General features: G+C 52.4%; 1 protein-coding gene across 14 annotated transcripts in view; it reads right to left on the bottom strand.

Moving 5' to 3' along the window:
• Positions 1-14,565: 14,565 nt before the first annotated feature.
• Positions 14,566-26,860, bottom strand: part of ENTPD6 (ectonucleoside triphosphate diphosphohydrolase 6) — a 30,841-nt gene continuing 18,546 nt past the window's right edge. For 11 of the 14 annotated variants that reach the window (XM_019017302.4, XM_055372795.2, XM_004061925.5 and 8 more), the window contains 10 exons: positions 26,132-26,207; positions 25,363-25,398; positions 24,339-24,427; positions 23,495-23,574; positions 22,721-22,785; positions 19,945-20,046; positions 18,299-18,439; positions 17,122-17,178; positions 15,962-16,074; positions 14,566-15,780 (listed from right to left, as the gene is read on the bottom strand). In XM_019017302.4, the coding sequence (XP_018872847.2) occupies positions 15,682-15,780; positions 15,962-16,074; positions 17,122-17,178; positions 18,299-18,439; positions 19,945-20,046; positions 22,721-22,785; positions 23,495-23,574; positions 24,339-24,427; positions 25,363-25,398; positions 26,132-26,207 (858 nt within the window). In that variant the 3' untranslated portion in view covers positions 14,566-15,681. The remainder of the gene's footprint in view (positions 15,781-15,961; positions 16,075-17,121; positions 17,179-18,298; positions 18,440-19,944; positions 20,047-22,720; positions 22,786-23,494; positions 23,575-24,338; positions 24,428-25,362; positions 25,399-26,131; positions 26,208-26,860) is intronic. The other 3 variants (XM_063702279.1, XM_055372806.2, XM_031004840.3) reach the window with 2 other exon arrangements.

Genomic DNA, 26,860 nt, shown 5'->3' with positions numbered 1-26,860 from the left:
TTCCCCACAATCTATGAGACCAGAGTGATACTGAGAAGAAATGAACTGGAGATGGGGAAGAAGGAAGCCGCTCCTCTCTACAGGATGCCAAATCAATGCAGGAGGAGATTCTGAGAACTACTGGACAATGGCCACAGGGGAACAGGGGATTCATTCCATCTCAAAGCCTCATCCTACACATTATCTTTATTAGCTATAAAAGGGAAAGGGGATTTGCAATGGAGAGTTATGGCAGACTCCAGCCTCATGAAGTGACACAACTTAGCATTGCCACCCAGGGGACAAACCCATACTATGAGTCTGATTCAGTGCACCAAGAAGAACAAACATCACTTACTCTGCTGTAACATAACGCAGTATATTATACACTAACATATGTAGTATATTACATTACATAATAACATAGTACAGGCTTCTAGGACACAGTTTATAGAAGTGCAGATAATACTTGAGGCGGTTTCCCAAACTTGCAAATAAAAACTCTCCACAGGGCTTGTGACTAGCACATTCCCAAAGCCCCAAACCCAGAATTCCACCTGCTTAGTGAGCACCTCCAGAGCATTTTTTTTTTTTTTTTTTTTTTTTGAGACGGAGTTTTGCTCTTGTTGCCCAGGCTGGAGTGCAATGGCACGATCTCAGCTCACTGCAACCTCCACCTCCCAGGTTCAAGCGATTCTCATGCCTCAGCCTCCTGAGCAGCTGGGATTACAGGCACCCACCTAATTTTTGTATTTTTAGTAGAGATGGAGTTTCACCATGTTGGTCAGGCTGGTCTCGAACTCCCAACCTCAGGTGATCCACCCGCCTTGGCCTCCCAAAGTGCTAGGATTACAGGCACGAGCCACTGCACTCGGCCATCTCTAGGGCATATTTTTTACTGTGCAATGTGGGAATCTCTGCCACAGGGTGGGCTGCCTTTCTAACCCAGTGGCCCGGTTCTAGCAGGACTTCCCCAGTATGTGGATGGGGGCACAGGGGCTCTTGAGGGGGCCTCAAGGCGTCTGTGAGCTAGGCCTAACTACCGCTACTGAATGACTGCGAGATGAGTCCCAGAGCTGGGACGAGAGTGGGCCTGGTACCCTGCCCCAGCCCTCCCCTGACAGGAGTTAGTAAGGGACAGGTGAGCATGCTAAAGAGACAGCAAGCTGGTCACAGCCTAGGGCCACCACCCTTCTGTCTTCCAAGTCAGAAACATGTCCTGACTTTGGGGGAGAGGGTATATGTTAAACGGGCCCACCCTGGGAGCTGTAGTGGTCACTGTGGAGCTGAGCACTGGGCTGCACTCCCCGCTGCCCCAGAGTGACCAGGCGGGTGGTTTCATCCAAGAGGCAGGGCTCAGAAGGCCAGGCTGAGCCACCGATATGCATGTCTGCACCCCACCACTTCCTGCTCAGTCTGTATCAGGCCCGGGATAAAATCGTCACTTGGACGCTCAGGGGTCCTCCCAGCCGTCTGGCCAACACAAACCTGCCAGCATAGCACTGAGTGGAAGGTTCCAGTGCACCCACAGGCCTGGCTGTTAAAATGTCCGGCCTCTCCAGAGGACAGGTTAAGTTCACACTGAGAAAGCCTGGCTCTCTCCAGCTAGCCTGAATTAACGTGAGAAGGATGAGCACAGCACCTGTGGAAATGGCGCTGGAAAGCAAGTGTCCCTAGGAACTGCCTCTGCGCCACCCAAGTGCGCCGTCCCAGCGTCCTCAGACAACCCAGGAGGAGTCCTCCATCTGGCCACTTCCCACCCGTTAGGCCCCGAGGGGACAGCAGGTTGGTGAGACCCGGACCCCACCAGCAAAGGACCCTTCCTTCATTCATCACACACTGGCTCCATCTGCACTGCACCTACTGCCAGCCAGGCACTGAGCTTCACATCCGTACAAAACACAAAGACCTCTGATACGGTTCCGGTCTGTGTTCCCACCTAAACCTCGTGGTGAACTGTAATCATGTTGAGTTGTTTTGGAGGTGGGGCCTGGTGAGAAGTGACTTGATGATGGGGTGGATTTCTCACGAATGGTTTAGCACCATCTCCTTGATGCTGTTCTCAAGATAGTGTTTTCACGAAATCTGGTTGTTTAAAAGTGTGCGCCCCACCCCTTGCTTCTGCTCTGGCCATGTGATCTGCCTGCCTTCCCCTTCGCCTTCCGCCATGATTGTAGGATTCCTGAGGCCTCCCCAGAGGCTGAGCAGATATCGGTACTACGCTTCCTATACAGCCTGCAGAACTATGAGCCAATTAAACATCTTTTCTTTATAAATTACCCAGTCTCAAGTATTTAGAGCAATGCAAAAATGGACTAATACAACCTCACGGTTCTGGAGGCTGAAAAGTCTAAGGATGGAGTGTCCTTCTCAGTGCGCAGTCAAGATGCCGGCAGGTTTGGGGCCTGGTGAGGCTCTTTGCTTCTTCCATGGTGTCTTTCGCACGGTGCGCCCTCCGGAGGGGAGGAAGGCTGCATGCTTACATGGCAGAAGGTGAAAAGCCAAGAGAGAACCCACTCCCAAAGCCCTCTCAGTAAGGCATTAAACCCACCATAAGGGTGCAGCTCTCATGGCTTAATCGCCTCTTAAAGGTGCCACCTCCCAATACCATTACACCAGCAATCGAAATTCAACACGAGTTCTGGAGGGGAAGGCATTCAAACCCTTGCCCCTTCTCTGAACCCGTGGGACTTGCCCAGCATGCCAGACTGCCTGGGTTCTGACTCCTTCCTCAGCCTGTGTCACTACGGCCCACAGTTGCATCAAAGCATGCTGCTCTCCATCTCCAGGCTCCCAGCCTGGCATTTCCAAATTCTCCCCTTTCACAGCTCCTCAAATCCAAATCCTACAGCAAATGCCGGAGATTCTATTTCAGTCCTTTCTTGTCAGGACTGACAGTGTCAGCTGGAGCCCCTGTCCTTTGGGACACCTGTGAAATGGTCCTGAACACCTCAAGTTGGACCCCCTCAATATCAGTTTGGGGGTGTCCCTGATGTCACCCACTAACCCTAATGTGCTTCTCAGCGCCTTCAGTTTCCACATCAACACAACTCCTTATAGGTTAGTACAATCCCTTTGAAAAACTGGCAGTGTTCACTAAACAAATGCCTCCCTATGACCCAGCAATTCTACTCCAAAGAAAACACCCAACAGAAATGAATATATACTTATGCTCACCCCAAGGCAAGTACAAGAACGTTCAGAACAGCCCTATTCAGAACAGTCCCAAACTGGAAACGATGCAAACGTCTGTCATCACTGGAATGGATAAATACACTGTGGCATATTCACACCAACACAAGGATGAGTCACCTACGATTTCGCTCTCCCACATGGATGAGTAATGCTATGTGAGGGACCAGCCCAAAAGAGCACATCCTGTTCCCCAAAGCCCTCAAGTGTCAGACCTCTACCCTGTTAGGAAGGACAGTGGCTGAACCTCCCGCTGCATGCAACTGGAGGGGCTGTGAGGAGTGGGGTCTGGAGAAGCTCTTCATTGCAGTCTGGTGTATATAAGTGTGACAGTGTACTATGGGCACACTTGGCAACCACCACCTGTGGGCAGCATCTATGGGTGTGACAGACCTCCCTGGACCTGGGCCATGGGCCTGCGGGGTCCCACATCCCATGGTCATGGGCCTTCCGCCATCTTCCTCCCTACCTTATCTAATGCCTCCTGGCCCTCCCCACACCCAACAGGGCTCTAGGTCCTTCATTAAGGCCGGTGGTACCAGCGACACCCAGGCCTTCTCCACAAGCTACAAGGAATCTTCCCAGCAGCCAGTCTTCCCAGGAGGAGGCCGGGGGCCACCGGCTCAGGACTTGCCTTGCATTTTTTTTTTTTTTGGCGTGATCTAGGCTCATTGCGATCTCCACCTCCTGGGTTCAAGCGGTTCTCCTGCCTCAGCTTCCTGAGTAGCTGGAATTGCAGGCACCCACCACTGCACCTGGCTAATTTTTTGTATTTTTAGTAGAGACGGGGTTTCATCATGTTGGCCAGGCTGGTCTCAAACTCCTGACCACAGGTGATCCACCCACCTCAGCCTCCCAAAGTGCAGGGATTACAGGTGTGAGCCACTGTGCCCAGCCATTGTGTTTTGTTCCTTGTGGGGATGCACATCCCTCTTCCAACCTGTGGCTACTGCTCTTGGGGTCCTGTTGCTGGGGGTCCTGCAGTAGACTCCACACAGGTCCTCCTGCCTCCTGGGCCCTCCTCAGAGCCTCCACAGGCTGCAGACTCCACTCCCCAGATGGAGGTCTGAGCCCGGCACCCTTCCTGCAAACCACTACCTCACAAAAAAGACAAGAATCCTACACCCCCAACCCAGACCCCTTCCTGGCAGGTCCTCAGGCTGGGCATGGGCAGAGCAAAGACAGACTTGAGGAGGTGACCAGGGTGAAGGCAAACACTGGGCCAAAACCAGTGGGCATCCTGATGTGTGGATTCCAAAGGGACCAGGCGAGCAGGGAGCAGTACTGAGGTCAGGGAGGCCGGAGGGAGACAGAGGAAGCCCATAATCAGGGAGCTTGGGAGCTGCCTGCTGGGCAGGGAGGAGCTGTGGACACCAATCAGGCACTCTCAAGCCCTTCCCAGCCTGGCTGTCGCCCTCCTCTGGCCCTTCGGTGTTTCCCCTGGGAGTGGTGTGGGTCCCTACCTGGACTCATCCTGAGGAAACTGCCTCCTGGAGCAGGCAGGATGCTGGAGCTCCGTGTGGCCGGCCTGGTTCTCTGCGAAGCCACTCCTGAGAGCCTGCCTAGTGCAGAAGTGCCCCAGGCTGGCTGCTCTTCCTGCCTAAAACGGGGCACTGAGCACAGGAGCCTCTGGATCTGGTCCCCTGCCTGTTTCTGTACGGCTCTCAAGCTAGGAATACCTTTTACATTTTTAAATGATTGAAAAAAAATCCAAGTAATCATGGTGTTAAAATGATATGAAATTTGAATTTCAGTGTCCATAAATCAAGTTGGAACACAGCTTCTCTCATTCATTTACAGTTGTCTAAGTTTCTGTCACCCTTCGGCAGCAGAGGTGAGCAGCCAAAACAGAGACTGCATGGCCTGCAAAGCCTGAAATATTTACCGGCTGCTCTTTACAGAAAGAGTTGGCCGTTCACTACCCTGGAGTGTGGACCTCTGGGCGAGGAACCCGTGTCCGTAGCGCTGCCTTGCACGTCCAGACTCACAGGTGAGTCCTCAGGAAGGAGTCCTGTTGGTTCTCTATGTAGCATGCCAGGCAACAGGGTGCTTGGGAGGGGAGGCAGGCTGGCCTGGGCAGGAGGATTCTTGGAGGCTCCTTTAAAATTCACTGCCTCACTCAGGGTGATGCACATTAAAACTCCATGGAGCCAGGTGTGGTGACATGCACCTGTAGTTTCAGCTACTCCGAAGCTGAGGTGGGAGAATCACTTGAGCTCAGGAGTTTGAGTCCAGCCTGGGCAACTTAGTGAGAACCTATCTGTTCAAAAAATGACAACAGCATAATAGGACAGCAGTACTCCCCCCAGAACAGTTAATATTAAAATTACGGACAGTACCAAGTGCTAGCATGGATGTGGAGCAACTGGAATCCTCACACACTGCTAATGGGAGAGTAAAATGTTACAGCCATGTTGGTAGGTTTTTTTTTTTTTTTTTTTTTGAGACGGAGTTTCGCTCTGTTGCCCAGGCTGGAGTGCAGTGGCACCATCTCAGCTCACTGCAAGCTCCGCTTCCCAGGTTCACACCATTCTCCTGCCTCAGCCTCCTGAGCAGCTCGGACTACAGGCGCCCGCCACCACGCCCAGCTAATTTTTTTGTATTTTTAGTAGAGACGTGGTTTCACTGTGTTAGCCAGGATGGTCTCGATATGCTGACCTCGTGATCCACCCACCTCAGCCTCCCAAAGTGCTGGGATTACAGGCGTGAGGCACCACGCCCGGCCATTGGTAGGTTCTTATAACCGGTTATAACTGGTTGGTAGGTTCTTATAAAGTTAAACATTCACATGCCATATGACCCAGCCTTTAGATACTCATCCAAAAGAAATAAAAACATGCCTATAAAAGACTTGCACAAGAATGGACACAGAAGCCTTATTCATTAAAGCTCCAAAGAGGAAACAGTCCAGGGGAATATCAACAGGCAAATGAAGAAACAAAGTGTGGTATGTTGAAATAATTGATTACTATTCAACAATGAAAAGGAATGAGCTGCATGCATCCACCTGCATGAATCTCACAAACATCATGCTTAGCTGAAGACCAGACACACAAGAGCAGACACTGGATGATGCCATTTACATAATGTTCCAGAATGGGTGACAGTAATACGTCATGACGGACATCAGATAGGGGCTGCTAGAGTCCAGGGGCAGGGTACTCTCAGAGTTTTCTGGGGTAATAGCAATGTTCTCTATTTTGATGGGGGTGTGAGCCACATGGGTGCATGCATTTGCCAAAATGATTTGAACTGTACACCTAAGATCTGTGTGTCCTATTATGTGAGGAAAAGAAAGAGAGATCAGATTGTTACTGTGTCTGTGTAGAAAGAAGTAGACATAGGAGACTCCATTTTGTTCTGTACTAAGAAAAATTCTTCTGCCTTGAGATTCTGTTAATCTGTAACCTTACCCCCAACTCTGTGCTCCTTGAAACATGTGCTGTGTCAACTCAGGGTTAAATGGATTAAGGGCTGTGCAAGATGTGCTTTGTTAAACAGATGCTTGAAGGCAGCATGCTCCTTAAGAGTCATCACCACTCCCTAATCTCAAGTACCCAGGGACACAAACACTGCGGAAGGCCGCAGGGACGTCTGCCTAGGAAAGCCAGGTATTGTCCAAGGTTTCTCCCCATGTGACAGCCTGAGATATGGCCTCATGGGAAGGGAAAGACCTGACCGTCCCCCAGCCCGACACCCATAAAGGGTCTGTGCTGAGGAGGATTAGTAAAAGAGGAAAGAACGCCTCTTTGCAGTTGAGACAAGAGGAAGGCATCTGTCTCCTGCTCGTCCCTGGGCAATGGAATGTCTTGGTGTAAAACCCGATTGTATAGTCCCTCTACTGAGATAGGGGAAAACCGCCTTAGGGCTGGAGGTGGGACATGAGGGCAGCAATACTGCTTTTTAAGGCATTGAGATGTTTATGTGTATACATATCTAAAGCACAGCGCTTAATTCTTTACCTTGTCTATGATGCAGAGACCTTTGTTCACGTGTTTACCTGCTGACCTTCTCTCCACTATTATCCTATGACCCTGCCACATCCCCCTCTCCGAGAAACACCCAATAATGATCAATGAATACTAAGGGAACTCAGAGGCTGGCGGGATCCTCCATATGCTGAATGCTGGTCCCCTGGGCCCAGTTTTCTTTCTCTATACTTTGTCTCTGTGTCTTTTTCTTTTCCAAGTCTCTCGTTCCACCTAACGAGAAACACCCACAGGTGTGGAGGGGCAACCCACCCCTTCACTATTATATGAAAATGATACCTCAATAATAAAATATTCTTAGAAAAACATTCACTAGGTCAAGGTAAAACCCAGAGAGAGCTAGTGATTCACGACCCCATCAGGCAGGGGATGTGGCCACTCTGGGCCTCACAGCAGCAGGAGGAATTCCAATGGAGGCTTTAAGCCCAGTGTGATTTGTCCAAGGGGAAGTAAAGCAAGGCTCCTGGCAAAAGCCTGTTTGCTCTGCCCAACCATTTCACCTCGGCTGTTTGGCTTGGGTGGAGTCCAGGCCAGGCGCACCCACTGAGAAAACAGGAGGATTGCTGGCTGCACTAGGAAATGCCGGGGTGGGGGTGTGGAGGAGGACCAATGTCCCCAGTGTGGGGATTTCAATTCCTCTCCTTTTTAGAGGCAACCTCCCGTCACTCAACAGGTGGCTGAGGGACCCCCGCACCAGGGCAGCACCTGCTGGACTTGGGTTCACCAGCGAACGAGCAGGTCTGATGCTCCTCTCAGGGTCTAAGGTGAGGCAAGGACAACGCTGAAGTCTAAGGTTTGAAAAGACAAGAGAAGGTCATCTGCTCTCAGACTAGAATGAGCTTTACCTCAGCGGAACTTTCTGGAGGAAACCTATTGTTTTCAGACTGTTGCCTTCTAGAGTTCGAGTCTTCATTTTTCAAACTGCTTTACTGAGATATAATTTTTATACCAGAAAGCTGCCTGTTTAAGTGCACAAGTCCATGGTTTACAGTATATTTACGGAGTTGTGTGAGCATCACCATAATCTAAGTGTTAAACTTTTTCATCACCCCCCAAAAGCCCTGCGCACCAGTCAGTCAGTTACTCTTCCTTCTCCCAACCCCAGCTCCTGGCAACCACCAATCTGTCTCTGTGGACGGGCCATTTCACATAAATGGAATCATAGACTACAGAGTCCTTTGTGTCTAGCTTTTTTTCACCTTAGCATAATGTTTCCAAGGTTCACCATGTTGCAGCATGGGTCAGAAATTCAATTCTTTTTTTTCTGAGTCTCGCTCTGTCGCCCAGGCTGGAGTGTGGTGGCGCAATCTCGGCTCACCACTACCTCCGCCTACTGGGTTCAAGCGATTCTCCTGCCTCAGCCTCCCAAGTAGCTGGGACTACAGGCCTGTGCCACCACGCCCAGCTAATTTTTTTTTTTTTTTTATGATGGAGTCTCGCCCTGTTGTCTAGGCTGGAGTGCAATGGCGCAATCTCAGCTCACTGCAACATCCGCATCCCGGGTTCAAGTGATTCTGCTGACTCAGTTTCCCGAGTAGCTAGGATTACAGGTGTTCACCACCATACCCAGCTAATTTTATTTTTGTATTTTTAGTAGAGACGTGGTTTCACCATGTTGGCCAGGCTGGTCTTGAACTCCTGACCTTGTGATCCACCCACCTCAGGCTCCCAAAGTGCTGGGATTACAGGTGTGAGCCATGGCACCCGGCTAGAAATTCAGTTCTTTTTAAGGCTGAATACTATGCCAATGTCTGGAGAGTCAGTAAAAAAAGTCCTTTGAAATCTCTTAATTTATAGAAAGCTGAAAACCCTAGTTTATATTATACAGGAACTCTCACACACTGCTAATGGGAGTGTAAAATGTTACAGCCGTGTTGGAAAATGGTTTGGTAGGTTTTTTTTTTTTTTTTTCCTGAGATGGAGTCTCACTCTGTTGCCAGGATGGAGTGCAGTGGCACAATCTTGGCTCACTGCAACCTCCGCCTCCCGGGTTCAAGCGATTATCCTGCCTCAGCCTCCTGAGTAGCTGGGGCTACAGGCACACGTCACCACACCCATCTAATTTTTGTATTTTTAGTAGAGACAGGGTTTCACCACGTTGGCCAGGATGGTCTTGATCTCTTTACCTCGTTTTCATGCGCATCCCTGTGAAGAGACCACCAAACAGGCTTTGTGTGAGCAACATGGCTGTTTATTTCACCTGGGTGCAGGCGGGCCGAGTCCGAAAAGAGAGTCAGCAAAGGGTGGTGGATTATCATTAGTTCTTATAGGTTTTGGGATAGGCGGTGAAGTTAAGAGCAATGTTTTGCGGGCAGGGGTGGATCTCACAAAGTACATTCTCAAGGGTTGGGAGAATTACAAAGAACCTTCTTAAGGGTGGGGGAAATTATAAAGAATCTTCTTAAGGGTGGTGGAGATTACAAAGTACATTGATCAGTGAGGGTGGGGCAGAAACAAATCACAATGGTGGAATGTCATCAGTTAAGGCTATTTTTACTTCTTTTGTGGATCTTCAGTTACTTCAGGCCATCTGGATGTATACGTGCAAGCCACAGGGGATGCGATGGCTTGGCTTGGGCTCAGAGGCCTGACACTCGTGATCTGCCTGCCTCGGCCTCCCAAAGTGCTGGGATTACAGGTGTGAGCCACCGCGCTGAGCCCAGTAGGTTCTTATAAAGTTAAACATTCACATGCCATATGACCCAGCCATTCTGCCTTTAGATATTCATCCAAATGAAATAAAAACCTATGCCTATAAAAAGACTTGCACAAGAATGTTCACAGAAGCCTTATTCATAAAGCTCCAAACAGGAAACAGCCCAGGTGACAATCAACAGGAAAACTCTCCCTGTTTTTTTGTTTTTTGTTTTTTTGAGAGTCTTGCTTTGCCCCCTAGGTTGGAGTGCAGCAGCACAATCTTGGCTCACTGCAACCTCCGCCTCCCAGGTTCAAGTGATTCTTGTGCCTCAGCCTCTCAAGTAGCTGGGATTACAGGCATGGGCCATCATGCCTGGCTAATTTTTATATTTTTAATGGAGACATGGTTTCACTGTGTTGGCCAGGTTGGTCTTGAACTCCTGACCTTGTGATCTGCCTGCCTTGGCCTCCTAAAGTGCTGGGATTACAGGCATGAGCCACTGCATCCAGACTCTCCCTGTTGCCTTATTTATTTATTTGAGACGCAGTCTCGCTCTGTCGCCCAGGCTGGAGTGCAGTGGCTTGATCTCGGCTCACTGCAACCTCCGCCTCCTGGGTTCAAGCCATTCTCCTGCCTCAGCCTCTCAAGTAGCTGGGACTACAGGTGCCTGCGACCATGCCTGGCTAATATTTGTATTTTTAGTAGAGATGGGGTTTCACCATATTGGCCAGGCTGGTCTCGAACTCCTGACCTTGTGATCTGCCCACCTCAGCCTTCCAAAGTGCTGGGATTATAGTTGTGAGCCACCGCACCTGGCCTGTCTGTTGCTTTAAGGTAAGTCCTTGCAGGCCTCTGAGCTTGGGCATTTTAATTTACAAAACCATGCGATCCCTGGCTGTCCTCCCTGGTGGGTCTGCAGGAACCACATCTCTGTGCCAGCTGAGCACTCGACCCTCTCGGAAGCCGTATTTAGAGCCATCCTACCACCCTGTGCTGTGCCATAAAACTTGGCTGTGGGCTCTTCTGACCTCTAGAGAGGCTTCTTGAAACAGGAGGCCTTATAGGGGGATGTCTGCTTCTGAACTATGTAAATCATGTGGCAGGTACTAAGATTCACAAGGCTGCACTTAAGCTCTTAAACGGAAACCTTTATCCACTGAATCAATAACAGGAAAATAATCAGAGGCTGTCAAAATGATAAAGCGGCAGTGAGGCCTAGAGGGAATTATTATTTCTCTCAACTGTGTAACTATTTTTGTAAGCATTACAAGCACGCTGTTAGGGAGACGGCTGATTCTTCAGTGGAGAGACCTGCCTTTGATAATGAGCACACGGCCTGATGTGATCAGTAAACATTCCTCTGGAAACACTTGCCACTTTGGGAGGCAAGGCAGCCCACTGTTTGGGTGTAGGAAGCCTGCAGAACCGCATGTGAGTGGGTCCAGGTAAGTCCCCAAGCTCCTGCAGGTCTGCTTCTCTCTCGGCGGCAGGGCGGAGATGCACGGTACCTGCCTTGAGGCTGAGGATTCAGTCTCTGACCACACAACGCACAGTCCAGTCCGCATCATGCCTGACACACAGCAAGCACTCCATAAACACGACTACCGTTATTCATTTACAATTAAGGAAGAAAGAGGTAAGTATGCTTACCTGACCATGATTTTCAAAATCATTTTCAAGGCGAATCCAAGAATCTGATGAGTGTGAAGACACTGGAAGAACCTGATCACGCAGGCTCCTTTCTCGAGCACCCCGATGCCCGCAGGTGAAGGGGCACATGCCAAGGACAAGCCCGCCTTAGCCCTGGACATCGTTCATCGCGCGAGTGAGCAATGCTTGAGTGAGAAACCTGACAGCGGTGTCCCCATAACTTCCGCCGCCTCTGGAGCCACACAGCAAAAGCCAGCGTCTGACAATCCTTCAGTAATAGTGAAGACACCTGTTATATTGCTGTCCAGTCAAAAGCTCCTTGTTGCAGGATGAACAGCCCCAGTTGTTTCAAACATGCCCCACATCTCATGGCCTCCACACAGGTCATATTAAACACCTCTACCAGAGACTGCACGCCAAGTGTGGCTCCTCAAAGACCTTGCCTGGGGACTCTGCCACTGATGGCTTTGACCTGCACACTCCTGAGAGCTCCTTCCTGGAACTGCCTCATTTCTCTCATCATCCTTGATTTTTTGAGATGGAGTCTCAGTCTCGCTCTGTCACCCAGGCTGGAGTGCAGTGGTGCGATCTCTGCTCACTGCAACCTTCACCTCCCGGGTTCAAGTGATTCTCCTGCCTCAGCCTCTGGAGTAGCTGGGACTACAGGCATGCACCACCAGGCCCAGCTAATTTTTTGTATTTTTAGTAGAGACGAGGTTTCACCATGTTGGTAGGGCTGGTCTCGAACTCCTGACCTCATGATCCACCCGCCTCAGCCTCCCAAAGTGCTGGGATTACAGGCATGAGCCACCACACCTGGCCATCATCCTTGATTTTATCCAAAAATGGTATTACCCTAGTCTGAATATCACATTTACCTTTTTTTTTAATGAGACGGAGTCTCACTGTTGCCCAGGCTGGAGTGCAGTGGCGCGATCTCGGCTCACTGCAACCTCTGCCTCCTGGGTTCAAGCAATTCTCGTACCTCAGCCTCCCTAGTAGCTGGGATTATAGAAGCATACCACCATGCCCGGCTTTTTTTTTCTTTCTTTCTTTTTTTGGTATGTTTAGTAGAGACGGGGTTTTGCCATGTTGGCCAGGGTGGTCTCGTACTCCTGACCTCAAGTGATCCACTTGCCTCGGTCTCCAAAGTGTTGGGAATACAGGCGTGAGCCACCATGCCTGGCCACATTTGCCTTCTGAAGACTCTGAAATGGCTCTAAAAATAAAATTCACCCTGCAACAATGATTTGTTGTGCCTGAACATATTTAAAAATGTTAAGGTAGGGCATGGTGGCTCATACCTGTAATCCTAGCACTTTGGGAGGCCCAGATGGGCAGATCACCTGGTGAGGAGTTCAAAACCAGCCTGGCCAAGATGGCAAAACCCCATCTCTACTAAAGATACAAAAATCAGCCGGGCACAGTAGCGGGTGCCTGTAATCCCAGCTACTCAGGAGGATGATGCAGGACAATTGCTTGAACCTGGGAGGTGGAGGCTGCAGTGAGCCCAGATTGCACCACTGCACTCCAGCCCGGGTGACAAAGGGAGATTCTATCTCAAAAATAAATAAATAAAGTAATTAATTAATTAAAAAACAAGGCCAGGCACGTTTAGTTTCTTAACAAAAGTTAAGAAACTAAAATATAAAAATACCTTTTGGTTAACTTTTAAAACTATCTCTGTGGAGAAGCCTTCCTAATTATGACATGAAACCTAGAAGTCACAAAAAGATAAATTTTTGGACACGTTCTATCATAATGGGATAATTTCCTTAATAAATAAAGATCTACAATTAACAAAAAAATGATGACAATCTTATAGAAAATTGGCAAGGGATATGAACAGATGTTTCATGGAAATACAACTTAGATATACCAGATGAATTAGATCCATGCATATTAAAACTACCAGTTATCATTTTTTAAAATCTGCCAGAATGGCAAAGATTAAACTGGCTGTAGCTGTTAGGACATGGGGGAGGCCAGCACCGATGCTTGTCCAGTAGGATTGAAGGCAACGTGGCAACGTCTGCTTATGCCCTGAAACTCACTGCCCTGGGATCCTGCCATCCAAACACGGGGACTGCAGGACTGAGGCAGCTCAGTGGGCAGCAATCAGTGCTAAGTGATGTGGGGTACGCGGGCTGGGGTGGCATGTGGGGCGTGTGAGACCTGTCTGAGCTTGTCAATGCACACATCCTGAGGGAACAGAATTTTCAAGCAACGCTAGTTTGCTTCTTTTACTATGTGCATGTGTAGCTATTTTTGACAAACGAGAGCCTACTTCATTATCACAAAAGACACTCAGAGAGAAATGACTTGCATACTTTGCCGGGCCCAGAAATATTCCATGACTTATTTGGTGCACTTTTGGAAAACTTCCAGTTGTTTGCCTTTTTCAGGCATGAGGTCACCGACCTTCTTTAAATGGACCAAATTGATTTTGGCTTTACCTACATGCGTCTGATTCTCAGCCTCCGGAGTTCTTTAAATATTTAAGCTGGTGGATATTATGGAAGTAAAGGCGCTGGCGGGGACCCAGCCCAGGCGGGAGGGAGGAAACTGTTCCTCTTTTTGTCTTTTGTCCTTTCCTCCTCTGTGCAGGCCTCCACCACGTGGCTCCATCAGCATTCGCTGCAGCCCTGGGAGGCCCTAGGGCCAGATCCTGTCCTCCTGTGACAGTTGGTTGGGGGGGCTTCAGGCACAAGCACTCGGGGTGTGGGCTGGTCTGCAGTTTCCCTGGCATGCGACACCTTTGGGACGCTTCCAGACCAAAACCAGATCCTTGCTGAACACAATGACGTGGTGACTTGCAGCTCACTCGAGGTTATGTGCCCAGGCCTCACCTGGCCGTGCTGTGGGCTGCTGGCCTGGCACAGGAGGAGCTCTGTGCTCAACAGACGCTGGGAGGGCCGGGGCCACCAGCCAGACCCTACACCAGCCCCAGCCCCCAGGGGCCCTCCACTGCTGTGTCCTCGAGAGGGATGTCGACAGGACTGGAAATATGCCACCCCCTTTGGCAGCTTTTCTAAGGTTTAGTAAACAGGGATCTCAGGTGCCAGGTGGGCAAATGCTACTGTCGCTCAACGAGAGGAATCCCAGAGAAGGGGAAGCCCCTGTCAACCTTTTATTGGGAGTGGAACACATGAGGTTCAGCTCGTGCCGGGCACTGTACATTCACTGAAGCAGCTCAACGGGCTCAGCCCCGGCACCCACGCCACACTGAGCAGGATGCATGGCCCGGGGCTCACACTGTCCATGGAGGAGGTGGGGTCAGCCCGAGGTGGGCGGATGGTGGCCCGAGACACCGAGAGCTTGGTTCTGGGACTGTGGCTCAGCTGACCTGCGGCACAGCTGCATCTAAGACATGGCCCTGGCTAGGCGGGAACGGCTCACAGTAGCGATACATTCACAGGACACAGTTGGTGTCCAGAAAAGGGGGCTCAGAACACAGTTTCTACACAAGCACTTGGCACCCACACGACAGAGACGTCACTCAAGCAGCACAGCCACAAATAGTTTACAGCAGCTCATGCCCGGCATCCACCCATGCTGGGAGACTCCCTCAAGGGTGGGCACCTGCCATCTATGAGGAGGTGTCTCCCTCCATCATTAACCCCAAACCACACAATGTGTGAGGAGAGCAGGCCTCTGGGTGAACTCACATATTCATACCCAAGGAAGAGGCAAACACACTCAAGTCCAGAGTTCCCAGTGGTGCCGCCCAGACCTACTGTCCCGGGGGTGTTATGGCTGTCCCTCGGCTTCCCCAGAGCAGCCAGGACAGCCTGCACCGCCTCCCAGACTCTCGCAGGAAGGGGAGCTCTGCCCTGGGGAGGAAACTGACAGGCTGGGAGATAAGACTCCCATTGCAGGGACACGCACAGCAGCAGCCACAGTCCCGCGGACGGGGCATGGGGATGGGACAGGCAGGGAGCCACACTGCCCCCTCAGTGTGTGCCTGTGGTTCTGTCCTGGTCCTGCCCACTTAGAGCCCAGGCAGACAGGTGGCATTGAGCAGGGCCCAGGTCCAGACAGCCCTCTGGCCAGATGTGACTGGAAGAGGCTGATGCCAGGGCAGCACCAGGCCTTCTGCAAGTCCCAGAGCCAGTGTGCAGAAAGTGCCACCACGGCCTGTGCTGTGGCTCCTCAGGATGAAGTCACGTCCAGGACAGGAGGGTTTATGCAGACACACAGACACTGCTGACGGGGACAGGGATGGCTCGGCCACTATGAGGCTGGACTCTTCTGTCTGTTCAGGGAGTCGATGTAATGAAAAATGGCCCCCAGAGCCCAGCTGGTCTCAACATTGTCAATTTTCCGAGTGAGCTTGAAAAGACAGAGAGGGAGAGGGGACCATCACACAGACAGGAAAGCCTTGTGCATCAGGAGGCTGCGGCTCCTTGGAAGCCAGGGATGGGCTGGGGGACATGACCCCAGCAACTGGAGAAGTGGTTCTAGGCCCCTCACTCCATAAAGGGGCTGGGGCGTGACCTGAGGGCACCCTTACCTTCAGCACTTTGCTCCTGGGAAAGCCGAACTCCTGGAGTAGCAGGCTGACATAGGTGAGGTCCATGCATGCGAAGGGGCTGCTCTGCAGCTGTGTCTCCAGGGTCCGACACACTGGGGATGAGACACGTCCCTTCACGCTCCAGGTGACTCCCACCCGGGGGCGGAGGGGCAAGTGCAGACCCCAATTCCACCCACTACAGGCACCCGCTGGCTCCGCACTCCGGATTCACAGACAAGGCTGCAGCTGAGCGCAGAAGGCACCCAGTGCACAGCACAGGCAGGTGGGCGGCAACCCCGGCTGCCACTGGGTCTGGGCTCCAAGGGGATTTGCATGCCTGGTGTTAGGGTCATGGGCCAATGTCTCCCAAGCCACATTTCTACATCTAAGACCCTGGACACCTCTCCCAGGTGTCAAGATGCATAAAACCTAAGCTTTCTGGGGAAAGAAAACACCAAAGCCAGCTCAGAACAATCCACTCCTGCTCTTGAGGAAGGACAAATCCACCAAGAGCTGTCCTGGGATTCTGCTCAAAGCCTTTTCCTGCTGTAGTTGTGGATACCCAGTGTCCATGGGCACAAATGGGAAAATGACACAAAAGCTTTAAAAAAGCCACTTTTGGGGGAGGGGAAGGGTAGTACTTTTTCTGGAAAGATGTACAAATTTGAGCTCTTTGGACCCACACATTGGGAAGGGCAACCAAGAGCAGGACATGTTCACCAAGGCTTGGCTGCTGGGCCAGGCGTGAAGGAGACAGTGGAGAGGCATAGTGTGTGGCACAGGGTCTGCTGGGCTGGTCACCTGCGACCCCGGGGACAGCCCTCCACCCCACATCCCAGGCTCCATTCTGTAGGGCCTTGGCTTCTTAAGGGTTGTGTGACAATCATGAACTTACTGGGACATCCCAGGGGAAATCACTCTTGGGGTTACCCTAGTAGCAGTAAAATGGCATCTGAGGAAGTGGAATCGAGGGACCCAGTTCCTCACGACCCCATGAGGGTGGGACAAGGACAGTGGTCCTTTCTCAGCTGGGGCCGAGGCCCCTGCCTGTGGCCATTGTTTAGGAGGGGCTACACCCAGGAGAGTCAGGGCCAGCGCCTGCATCACGAGCATCATGGGGCGCCTGCCCCTGCTGAGATGGCCCCTGCAGCATCACTCACCGTACTTGGCTGCGATCTCAAAGTCCCCCACCACCAGGCTGCCTCCCTTCTCCGCATCTGTGGGAGACACAACACCCAGTCTGCAGGAGCACTGTGAGGTTGGCGATGCCACTGAGACGTGAGGCTGGCACGGGGAATGCCAGCCCAAGAGCCCCAAGGCACTGACTGGCTTCTGAGGCAGGCCCTCCAGCTGTAGGCGGCACTCACGTGCTCTGAGGACGGCTTCTGGGTGATGTGGTGTGGGGTGGGTTTGGGGGCTGAGAGGGTCACCCCACAACCCAACCCTGCAGTGTCCCCCGAGAAAGCTCACCAGGAACCCAGGACCCCAAATTGAGTAAAATTTTAAGTTAAGAAAAATAAAAGTAGAGAAATTGAAATGTTTCCTGAAGCCATAGAACTGAGCTCAGCAACAGTATTCTGGTATCAGTTTCCCAAACATAAAAAAAAAAAAAAAAGTTCTTGAAAAATACACTGAGGGGTGGTTTATTGGTAGCCTTCCACCTTGACCACCCACCTTCCACCCAGGCCCAGTCAGTGGTAGCTTTGTCAGCACAGAGACCCGCCGGAAGCCGCAGGGCCCAGAGAGCCGGCACCGTGTCAGCTTATTTAAAACAGTAGTCTTCTTATCCTTACCACAGGCCATACATTCTGATGTTCTCACCATGATAGTGACTCTGCAACCCCCTCCAGAGTTCCCACACAGCCTGACCACCACTAGCCTCAGCAAACTCTGAATACCTTTTTCCGCCCTAATCTGGCTTCCTGGGCTGTGCAGGGTGAGTCAGAGAGACTCCACATTCAGTGAGATGATCCCTCCCACGGGTACAGGGCAGCCACCTGCAGGTCAGAGAAGGCCTCCTGTAGCCAGGGCTGCAGGGTAGGGCAGAGTGGCTGAGTCTGAGACAACGTGGGCCAGTGCAGGGCAGGACCTGCCTTCCAGCAGGAACTGGAATCAACAACAAGTCACCAGCCACGAGGTTTTACTGAAGGGCTCAAAGAACTGATCTTTTCCTGCTCAGGATGAGATGCCTTCTCAAATCTGCTTCTGGCCTCCTGCAGGGATGTGACAACAGGGTTGCTTGCCTGCCACCAGCCCTCTGCCTCGGGGAGCACACGCCCTCCACCCCCGCCCCCTGCCGCCCCGACCTTCCTGCTCAGCCCATCCGGGCCCCCTTACCTATGAGGCCCACACCAGCTGCAAGGTCGTAATAGTAGGAGAAAGCATAGAAGTCCACATGCTTCACTTCCTCCGTCCTGTGCACTCTGTTTTGAAGGACCTCTGACACTCTGGCAGCACACAGCTCACGCAGGCTTGCCGCTGGGGACAAGCACAAGGCTAGCGGTCAGTGGGCTCCGAGCACCCAGGCCTCACAGCTGCTTGGGGCCCCTCCCAGGGGACTTGAGACTCTGACCTGAATTGTCAGGAAAAGGCAGGTCCAGAAGCCTGTAAGACCCCACCCCAAGTTGGGGCTGCTCCTCGCACAGGTCAAAAGCAGCCCTCAGGAGCCAGGGCATTGTTGGTCCCAGCGCAGGGAATGAAGACCATAGGCACGAAGGCAGCGGCAGACCTGGACTCTGAGGAGGAAGCTGCTGATGCCTGACACCAGTGGCCTCTGGCCTGTTGGGACCATTTGCCCTACATTCCCCCTCCGCCAGCCCTGAGTCCCACCTCCTCAGGGGGGCCTGCACCCTCCCTATGTCATAGATAAGGAAGTGGAGGCCCAGCTCACTTGCCAAGCTCCCATGGCTTGAGGGAGAGCAGGAACAGAGGACCCCGGAGGCCAATGGACCGTGTGGACATCTGAGGGCGCCTCTACACCCCACACCTTGACCCAGCTTCCCGGCTTTCCCAGTCCTCCTCCACCAGGCCCCGTCCTTCCAAGTGCTTCCAGGGTTCCCATGGTCCACAGACCCATGCTCCAACCCTTCGATCTCATTTCCTCCTGGTGTCCCTCACCAAGCCACACCACCTCCTCCTCGTTCATTAAACACAGCAGCTGCCAGAGGGCCCCGGTGTGTGCTGCTTGCGCGGCCTGGGGTGCTGCTGCTTCAGATCTGCGCAGTTTCTTGAAACCTCCTCCTGTCTTAGATCCCATGTTACCCCACGAGGCCGTCCTTGGCTGTCCTAGTTACAGCTGCGATCGCCCTCTCAGACCCCCGCCCCGTGTTCTTTCTCTTGGAAGGCTTTCCCGATGAGCTTCACTGTCTGGCTCCTCCTGCGGGACACAGCTGTGCAGTCCTGCTGTGCCTGACGCGGCCCCCCGGTACACGCACCAGTGGGTGACTGAGTTGGAAGGACCTGAATGGTTCGTGAAGGCATGCACCCCTCATGCTGAGTGTCCAGTCTGGGAGTGGCATTTGAACATTTCTCTCAGAAGAAACTGCAAGGGTGCAGAGCACCAGAGCCTGCCCAGGGCCAGCGGGCTCCATAGCCTCGAGCAGGATGGGTGGAAGCAGACCCTCCCTCTATTCCCACCCAGCACAGCACAGAGTGCCTGGGCTCCCAGTCCCAGCCCTGCATCTCAGCCCCAAGCTGGTCCAGTCCTTCCTCCCTGCAGGCCTGTTAGGAAATCAGCCCTCAGGAGGAAGCTTCTGGTGACAGTCAGGGGAATGTTGAACAGAGGCAGAGGGAAGGAGCTGGCTCTCAGCACAGACACAGGCCCCTGCAGCCAAACCACCTTCACTTCCAGGGCAGGTACAGGCTCTTCAAAGAGAGGTCAGGAGCCTCCCGTGGAACATCCCATGGGATGTGGGAAAGGCGAGAGAGAGAGGAGGCCACCACTCTCACCCGCAGAACCCAACAAGCAGCAACCCTCCCCGTACCTGCTTTCTGCCCTGAAACCCTGTACGTGACTTCTGCGTGTTCCCACTCTCCTTTGAAACTGGGAGACAAGCAAGGGCTGACCAACTCCTTTCCATCCTTAGCTGAAACAGAGATTAAAAAGGAAAGAGAAAGGAAGGTATATCACCGCCATGGACTAGGGCTGAGCTAGGAGTCGCGGAGGCCCTGGCTTGACACAGGATGGGGGAACCTGAGTGGCTTCCAGGTCCACTGGGAAGGCAACACCTCCCTGGGAAGCGGCAGCAAAACCTTGTTGGCCAGGAAGCACACCGCTACCAGGACCATGCCCAGCTCATGGCCCTGGGCACGCCAGGTGCCAGGCACTGGGCCAAGGGCTGTTCAGTGAAGTGTGACGACAGTCCTCTTAGGAGGGGAGCCATCATTACCCAGTTTTATAGGTGACTGAGGCTGTGAGTAGCTGGTAGGTTGGTGGCAGGGCCAGGACAAGTGCCACCAGGTGCCACCATGCCTTGAATGGAATCTGCTGCTCCAATACACACAAGCCGGGGGCTCAAAACCAGCAAAGGAAGCGTATTGGTCCCAGGGCTGGCCCCAGTATCACCCTTCGAGGATGGCAGGCTGCTGTCCCACCGAAAGGTGCTGGTCCCATCCCTGGACTCTGGCCTGGACCTGGTTTCCTTGATGGAATGGGCAGGAAATGGTGGCCTCAGGGTAGCCTTCCTTTTTTGAAGCCACCACAAAAGCGTCCCAGGCTGCTCTGCTGGGGCGAGGCCATGTGGAAGAGCGCCCAGGTCTAGACAGCTGCCCAGCGACAGGCACGTGCACAGACCCTCAGGACCCCAGCGGGGGATTTAGACAGCTGCCACAGCCACAGGCATGTGCACAGACCCCCAGGACCCCAGCAGGGAGTCTAGACAGCTGCCCCAGCCATATGCACCTGCACAGACCCCCAGAACCCCAGCAGGGTGGGTCTAGACAGCTGCCCAGCGACAGGCACCTGCACAGAACCCCAGGACCCCAGCGGGAGGGTCTAGACAGCTGCCACAGCCACATGCAGCTGCACAGAACCCCAGGACCCCAGCAGGGGATTTAGACAGCTGCCCCAGCCACAGGCATGTGCACAGATCCCCAGGACCCCAGTGGAGGTGCTGCCCAGATGAGCCTGTGTGGTCTGCCGTGAGATTCCAGCCGTGACTGCTGTTTGCTGTTCTTTCACTCTACTTGGGGGGTCTGTTATGCAATAACCGGTAACAAAACAGAGACTCATTCTCCTGGGTCCTCACAGCCCCCAAATGTCTAAAACAGGCACTTTGTACAGCCTGACGAGGAGACCATGAGACCTTCTTGCTGCTCTGCTGGGTGTGAGAGGACTCAGGGTCTGAGCCACGACTCCCTGGGAACCACAAAGGGCAAAGAGGTACCTGCCTTTTCTCATTGGCTAAATAATAGGTGTTTTTGGCCCCAGAATAAGGGCTGCAGGTGTTTCTGAGACATAGACATGGTTTTTGTTTGCAACAAAAGGAATACCATTATGAAGATAAACACCAGGATTTGAAAGAAAGAACTGAAGTAGGGCATGCACGGGAGAATGAAAATTCCAGTTGAACATCCTACCCTGTCAGATACCAGGCCCTTGGAAGAAGTGGGCAGGGGTGCTGGGCCAATGGGGCACTGGGGGCTGAGGTAAGGGCATTTGGCTGGAGCACACGTGGGTGCTGGTGAGCACCTCATACACACAAGAGACACTAAGGTCTTGGGAAGGCCTCTGTGGCCTGGCCAGTTCCATCAGGGAAGAGAGGCACCACCAGCCTCAGGGCCGTGCCCCAGCCCCTGAAGCAGACCATGGCAATCCTGAGATCTCCTAAGAGTCCATGCCCGCTGTCATGCCCATTATAAGGAGCAGAGGCCCTGGCCCTGATGCAGGCTGTGTCCCCAGGTCAACTCCATGTCTCAGGAAGGGCCAAGCCCACATTTCATGACCCTTCGCAGAGCAAGGGAGGAGGGATGTTCTTGCAAGGCTGGAATCATGAGCGAGAGAGAAAACCTTTTCCTGACGGCAAGAGCCCAGCACCCCCCACAGCCCTCCTGTGCTGTCTGTACAAGGTTCTGTCTTCACATCCCTAAAGCCAGCTCCCAATGTAGGGGATGAGTATGCAGTTCCCTGGTTTCCTCAGTTTCAGCTCAGTGCTTCAGAAGGGATTTCATCAGCATCTTTTAAAAAATAACTTGGGGCTGGGTGTCATGGCTCATGCCTGTAATCCCAGCACTTTGGAAGGCCAAGGCAGGCAATCATTTGAAGGCAGGATTTCGAGACCATACTGGCCAACATGGTGAAACCCCATCTCTACTAAAAACACAAAAATTAGCTGGGCGTGGTGGTACACATCTGTAGTCCCAGCTACTGGGGAGGCGGAGGCATGAAAATTGCTGGAACCCAGGAGGCAGAGGCTGCAGAGAGCTGGGATCATGCTACTGCACTCCAGCCTGGGTGACAGAGCAAGTGAGACACTGTCTCAAAATAAAGAAAGAAATACCTTGGAAGGTGGACAGGTACAACACCACCCTGGGTTCCTGCCCCATCAGGGTGCCACCAACAAGATCTGCAGCACACCCCTCCACTCGCATGCCCTGGCCTGGCTGGGTGCCCAGCATGCAGTGGGACAGCAGTGGGGTGGGAGGGGCGGAGGGACCTCTCTTGCAGGGCCAAGCTGCTGCCCTCCCGAGGGGCTCCTCGTTCCCACTGAGAATGGAGGGCAGAGGCTGTGAGAGTGGGCCCGGGGCAACATGTCCACTCACCAGGCTGCCCCTCCACGCCGCCCAGGATCGCCAGGCGTGCCGACATCAGCCCGAGCCCGAGGTAGCTGTGGGAACGACACCTCAGTGAGGGCAGCTGCCATGGCAGGTACAGGTCATGGCAGGCTCACCTCTGAGACCCAGCCCGAGTGGGGAAGGGGGAGCTTGCAGCAAGGCAGTTAGTGAGCTTCTCTGCTCCTTCTAAAAGTCTCTTTCTATAGAGTTGAGGAAACTTAGCTAATTAATTCACGAGGGCCTATCATATGGCAGGAGCTCATCCAGGAGCTGCAGACACTGTGGTGAGTGGGACCGACTCGACACCAGTCTGGGATGCTCCTGCTTTATAACAAGAATCGACTGAAGACTGCACGTGGCAATAGGTGGCCCGGAACACTCCTGTGTGGCCCATGGTCCCTCCCACTTCTCAAACCTTCTCCAAAGTAGAGCAGAATAAGCACACATGGAGGAATGTGCACAAGGAGGAATGTGCGTATACTGTAGACACATTAAAGGATGAAGGAGGAGGACAGAGGAGGCGGGAGGAGGAGGAGGAGAGAGGGGTCTGGGTGAATGTGCGTATACTGTAGACACATTAAAGGATGAAGGAGGAGGACAGAGGAGGCGGGAGAAGGAGGAGGAGGAGAGAGAGGTCTGGGTGGATTCCCAGCACAGGGATTCCCAGATCTGCCATCCATGACCTCAAGAGGGCCTTGCGAGGCCTTGGGAGCTGCATACCCACCCCATGGTGCCTCCCCACGCCTGTTCCCGAAAGCAGACCTGTAGGAATAGAGCTTGTAGGTCCTGTTAAACATCCACAGTGCCGTCAGGTAGCCGGGTGGGGAGGCCTGCAGGGTGCCCTGGAGAAGAACGAGGGTAACTATGTTTCCTGCTGGTCTTTCTAGAAAATTCTCCTCCACCCACTGAATTCATTTGAAAGAGAGGGGATGGTCAGGTGCAGCCAATTAAATGAGCTGTTCACTAGGTCGCTGGCTGCGAGACAGGAGCAGGCAATGAGGAGCCAATATCCCAGTGAAGAACGGTGCTTCCTTCCCACATGCAACCTCTCCCATGCTGACAAACATGGCCCAGACATGATGACAATCATATCAGTACCTACAAGCCCACCCTTCCATGGAAAACTACCCATAACAGGAGGATGAGTGGGTGAGGAGGAAACTGTTTTTAAAGCAGCAGTTGCCTCAATGGGAAGTGTTTTAATCTCCTTTAGGATATTTATCTTGAAAAGGCTGGAAGCTTCCTCCCAACCTATGAACTGGACAACATCTTTCTGCTCTTGTTCCTTTCGGAACCCTGAAGGGGAGGGAGGCAGCACTTCACATCCTCTGGCCCAAACGTTTCCAGTTATTCCCTAATTTATCACCCCCTAAAGACCAAATTTCTGTTTTTGGCTTTTTTCCTGGTGGAATTAAAATTCCAAGCCAGAAGCATCATCTGTGAGTGAGTCCAGCTCTCAGAAGAGGAAATGACCGCAGGGGTCCAGAGGCCTGGCCAACCCCACCCCCCACCCCACCCCGCAGCACCTCAGCAGGCCCCTCCCTGCACCCCCATGGCAGGGTGGCCTCGGGGTGGAAAGAGCGCTGTGGTCGGCAGGGCTTGTTACCTCCATGCGTGGCAGGAAGGCGATCTGAGTGGATCCTCCGCCCAAGTCCAGCATGCCCACGCTGCTCCCTCCTGGAGTTTTCAAGCTGCCTGGAGCACAGCAAGCAAAAACAGCACAGCGGCATTAGTAAGATCGCGAGAACAGCAGAAAAGCCAGGGTGAAAGCCAGGCCCTCAGGGGAAAGAAAAGACAGAGAAGTAGCTCAGCTATTGACAAATCTCCATTTAAGGGTACACTATATATCTAAGGGACAAGAGTAATGGCTCCACCAGCTGTGGTTTAATGTGGATCCTGACGGGACAGCATGAACCTTCAGGGGAGATACTGAAACTGCCGTATCAGCTGGGAGGGAGGCCGCTGGCTTAGCTCCCAGGAAGAGCTGGGCCCTGCTCTGATCAGCCCATCTCCACTCCCCAGAGCATCTCAGGCGGAGGCTCCCAACCCACCTCCTAACATTTCTATCCCCCAAAGTGGCAAATGGGCAAATCTGACAGGAAACTTCTTTCCTTTTTGTCTGTACATCAGAAACACTGCTCTTTCCCATAATTCCAGCAAAGGGACAAAAAATCCACATGCACTAAGAAAAATGACTCCTTGTCACTTGTTTCTAAAAACAGATGTTTCTGTTCCCTGTTCCACCTACAGCAGAGGAATCCAATTAGAAGGTGAATAGCATTCACATCACATTCAATATTGGAAGATATGACTGGTTTAATTCGTTACTTCTCTTAGAAATGAGAGGATGGGGGTCCTGGTGGATGTTCTGCAGGGGACAGGGCAGAGGCTGTGCTGGGAGAAAAATGCCCCAGACCTGCAGAGAAGCACCCCACTCCTAGCATCTACACCTGTGAGTCAGGTGGGTGACCCCACCCATCCCCAACACCCTATGGTCAGTCAGCAACACTGCCAAACCCTGAGGGGTTATCTTAAAGAGCAGAAATGAGGCTCCTGCTCTCGAAAGGCCCAGTCGAGCCCTCCGCAGGTGTCTGTGATCGGCTAGCCTCTGTGATGCAGTGTGCACACACCTGTCAGGAAGTTGATGGTGATCCACGCCGAAACGCCTGCAAGAGAGTGTCACAGGCATTATTTTAATCACTTGAGATGCTGAAAGCATAATACACAGGACCGTTAAATGACTATTTGCAGATCTGGGGAGCATAAAGGGATCACTTCCGCACTACACCCAGCCTTTAGATCATTGGCAGAGAGGAGCATTTCTCATAAATGAATCCAGCAGCTATGGCCGACTGTCCTGAGACACAGCATGCTGAATCCTAAAGCACTTCACCAAATGCTGCGTCTCTCCTCCGGTTATTACTGGCCTCCTCTTTTTGGAAGAAGCAGAAAAAGAACCCAGTGCTCCCCTTCCTCCTCCATACACACTCACTCTCAAGGTCATACTGAAGACCTATCAGGAGCTAGTGAGGAACCTTAAATGTCTCTTAGAATTAACAACGCAACAACATTCTAAATGTGGTGGCAACTGGAGATTCTCTCCAAATGTTCTTAAAACTAAAAACACAATGTTTTTAGAAGCTTCATTCATGCCAGGTTTGGGGTTGGTCAAGATGATAATCTGTCTCTGACACTGACCCCAAAAAGATCCTTTTGTGACATGTCAATTGTGAATCAGAACGGGGCTGTAACAGCCATGATTCTTTACTTGAGCATCGGACGGGGGAGGAGGCTCCCACACGGGGCGGGGCGGGGTGGGGGATGGTTAGAAGCAGCAGGATTGTTCCCACCCACCTCACTGCACAGCCCCACTGTACAGAGGTGCTTCCAGCCATTTACCTTCATCTGTTCCGTTCATGATGGAAACACAGTCATCCCCTACAAGGAAAGGCGATGCTTTAAATACTTCTTTCACCTAAATGTAAAGAGAGATCTTACTTCATCCTTTAGAATGACTGAATGAATATATTTATTTATTTAGCTAGCTAGCTAGTCAAGTGAAGCAGTGTGGGTGGAGAAGAACAAAAAAATCTGTAACTGGTTGTGATCAATTAGTTGTAAATACCACTGCACTCAGACCGGCTTTCTTCATCCTTTAGAATTTATGGTTAAGGGTTTTACATCATGCTATTGGCAGGCAGTAACGAAACCCCAGGGGCACCTGCCATGTTCTGTGAGTGTGTTCAGGCCTCTCTAATCCATTGCAAGTTAATCCACCGCCAGGGCTCGCTGAGGCCCATGCTGCCCTGGAGACCCTGTCCTAAGCCCGCTGGGGCTTAGAAGGGCTCTGGGGGCTGCATAGACTGGGGGAAGCTGGGGCACACTGGGCCTGCTGGGCTCCAAACATTGCCCTGCTTTGGGATGTGAGATAAAGGAGCCGGAAGCCCTCTAAGGCAGACGGCCACCTTCACCAGGGCCCTGGCCTCGGGGGGTATTTCCTTGCCCACCTTTCAGCAAGATCTACCCACAGAAGCTTCAGCACCTCTGCACACCCCACCTGCACGCGTGCACAATCCAACCCTGTGAGGGACCCTGACAGGCGTGCCCTGTGCCCTCCTCCTGCAGGTA

Source organism: Gorilla gorilla, chromosome 21, assembly GCF_029281585.2.
Source record: "Gorilla gorilla gorilla isolate KB3781 chromosome 21, NHGRI_mGorGor1-v2.1_pri, whole genome shotgun sequence".
In the NCBI taxonomy this organism is placed as follows: domain Eukaryota; kingdom Metazoa; phylum Chordata; class Mammalia; order Primates; family Hominidae; genus Gorilla; species Gorilla gorilla.
Note: the sequence above shows the minus strand (reverse complement) of the source record. Positions and strands in the feature narration are given on the sequence as shown.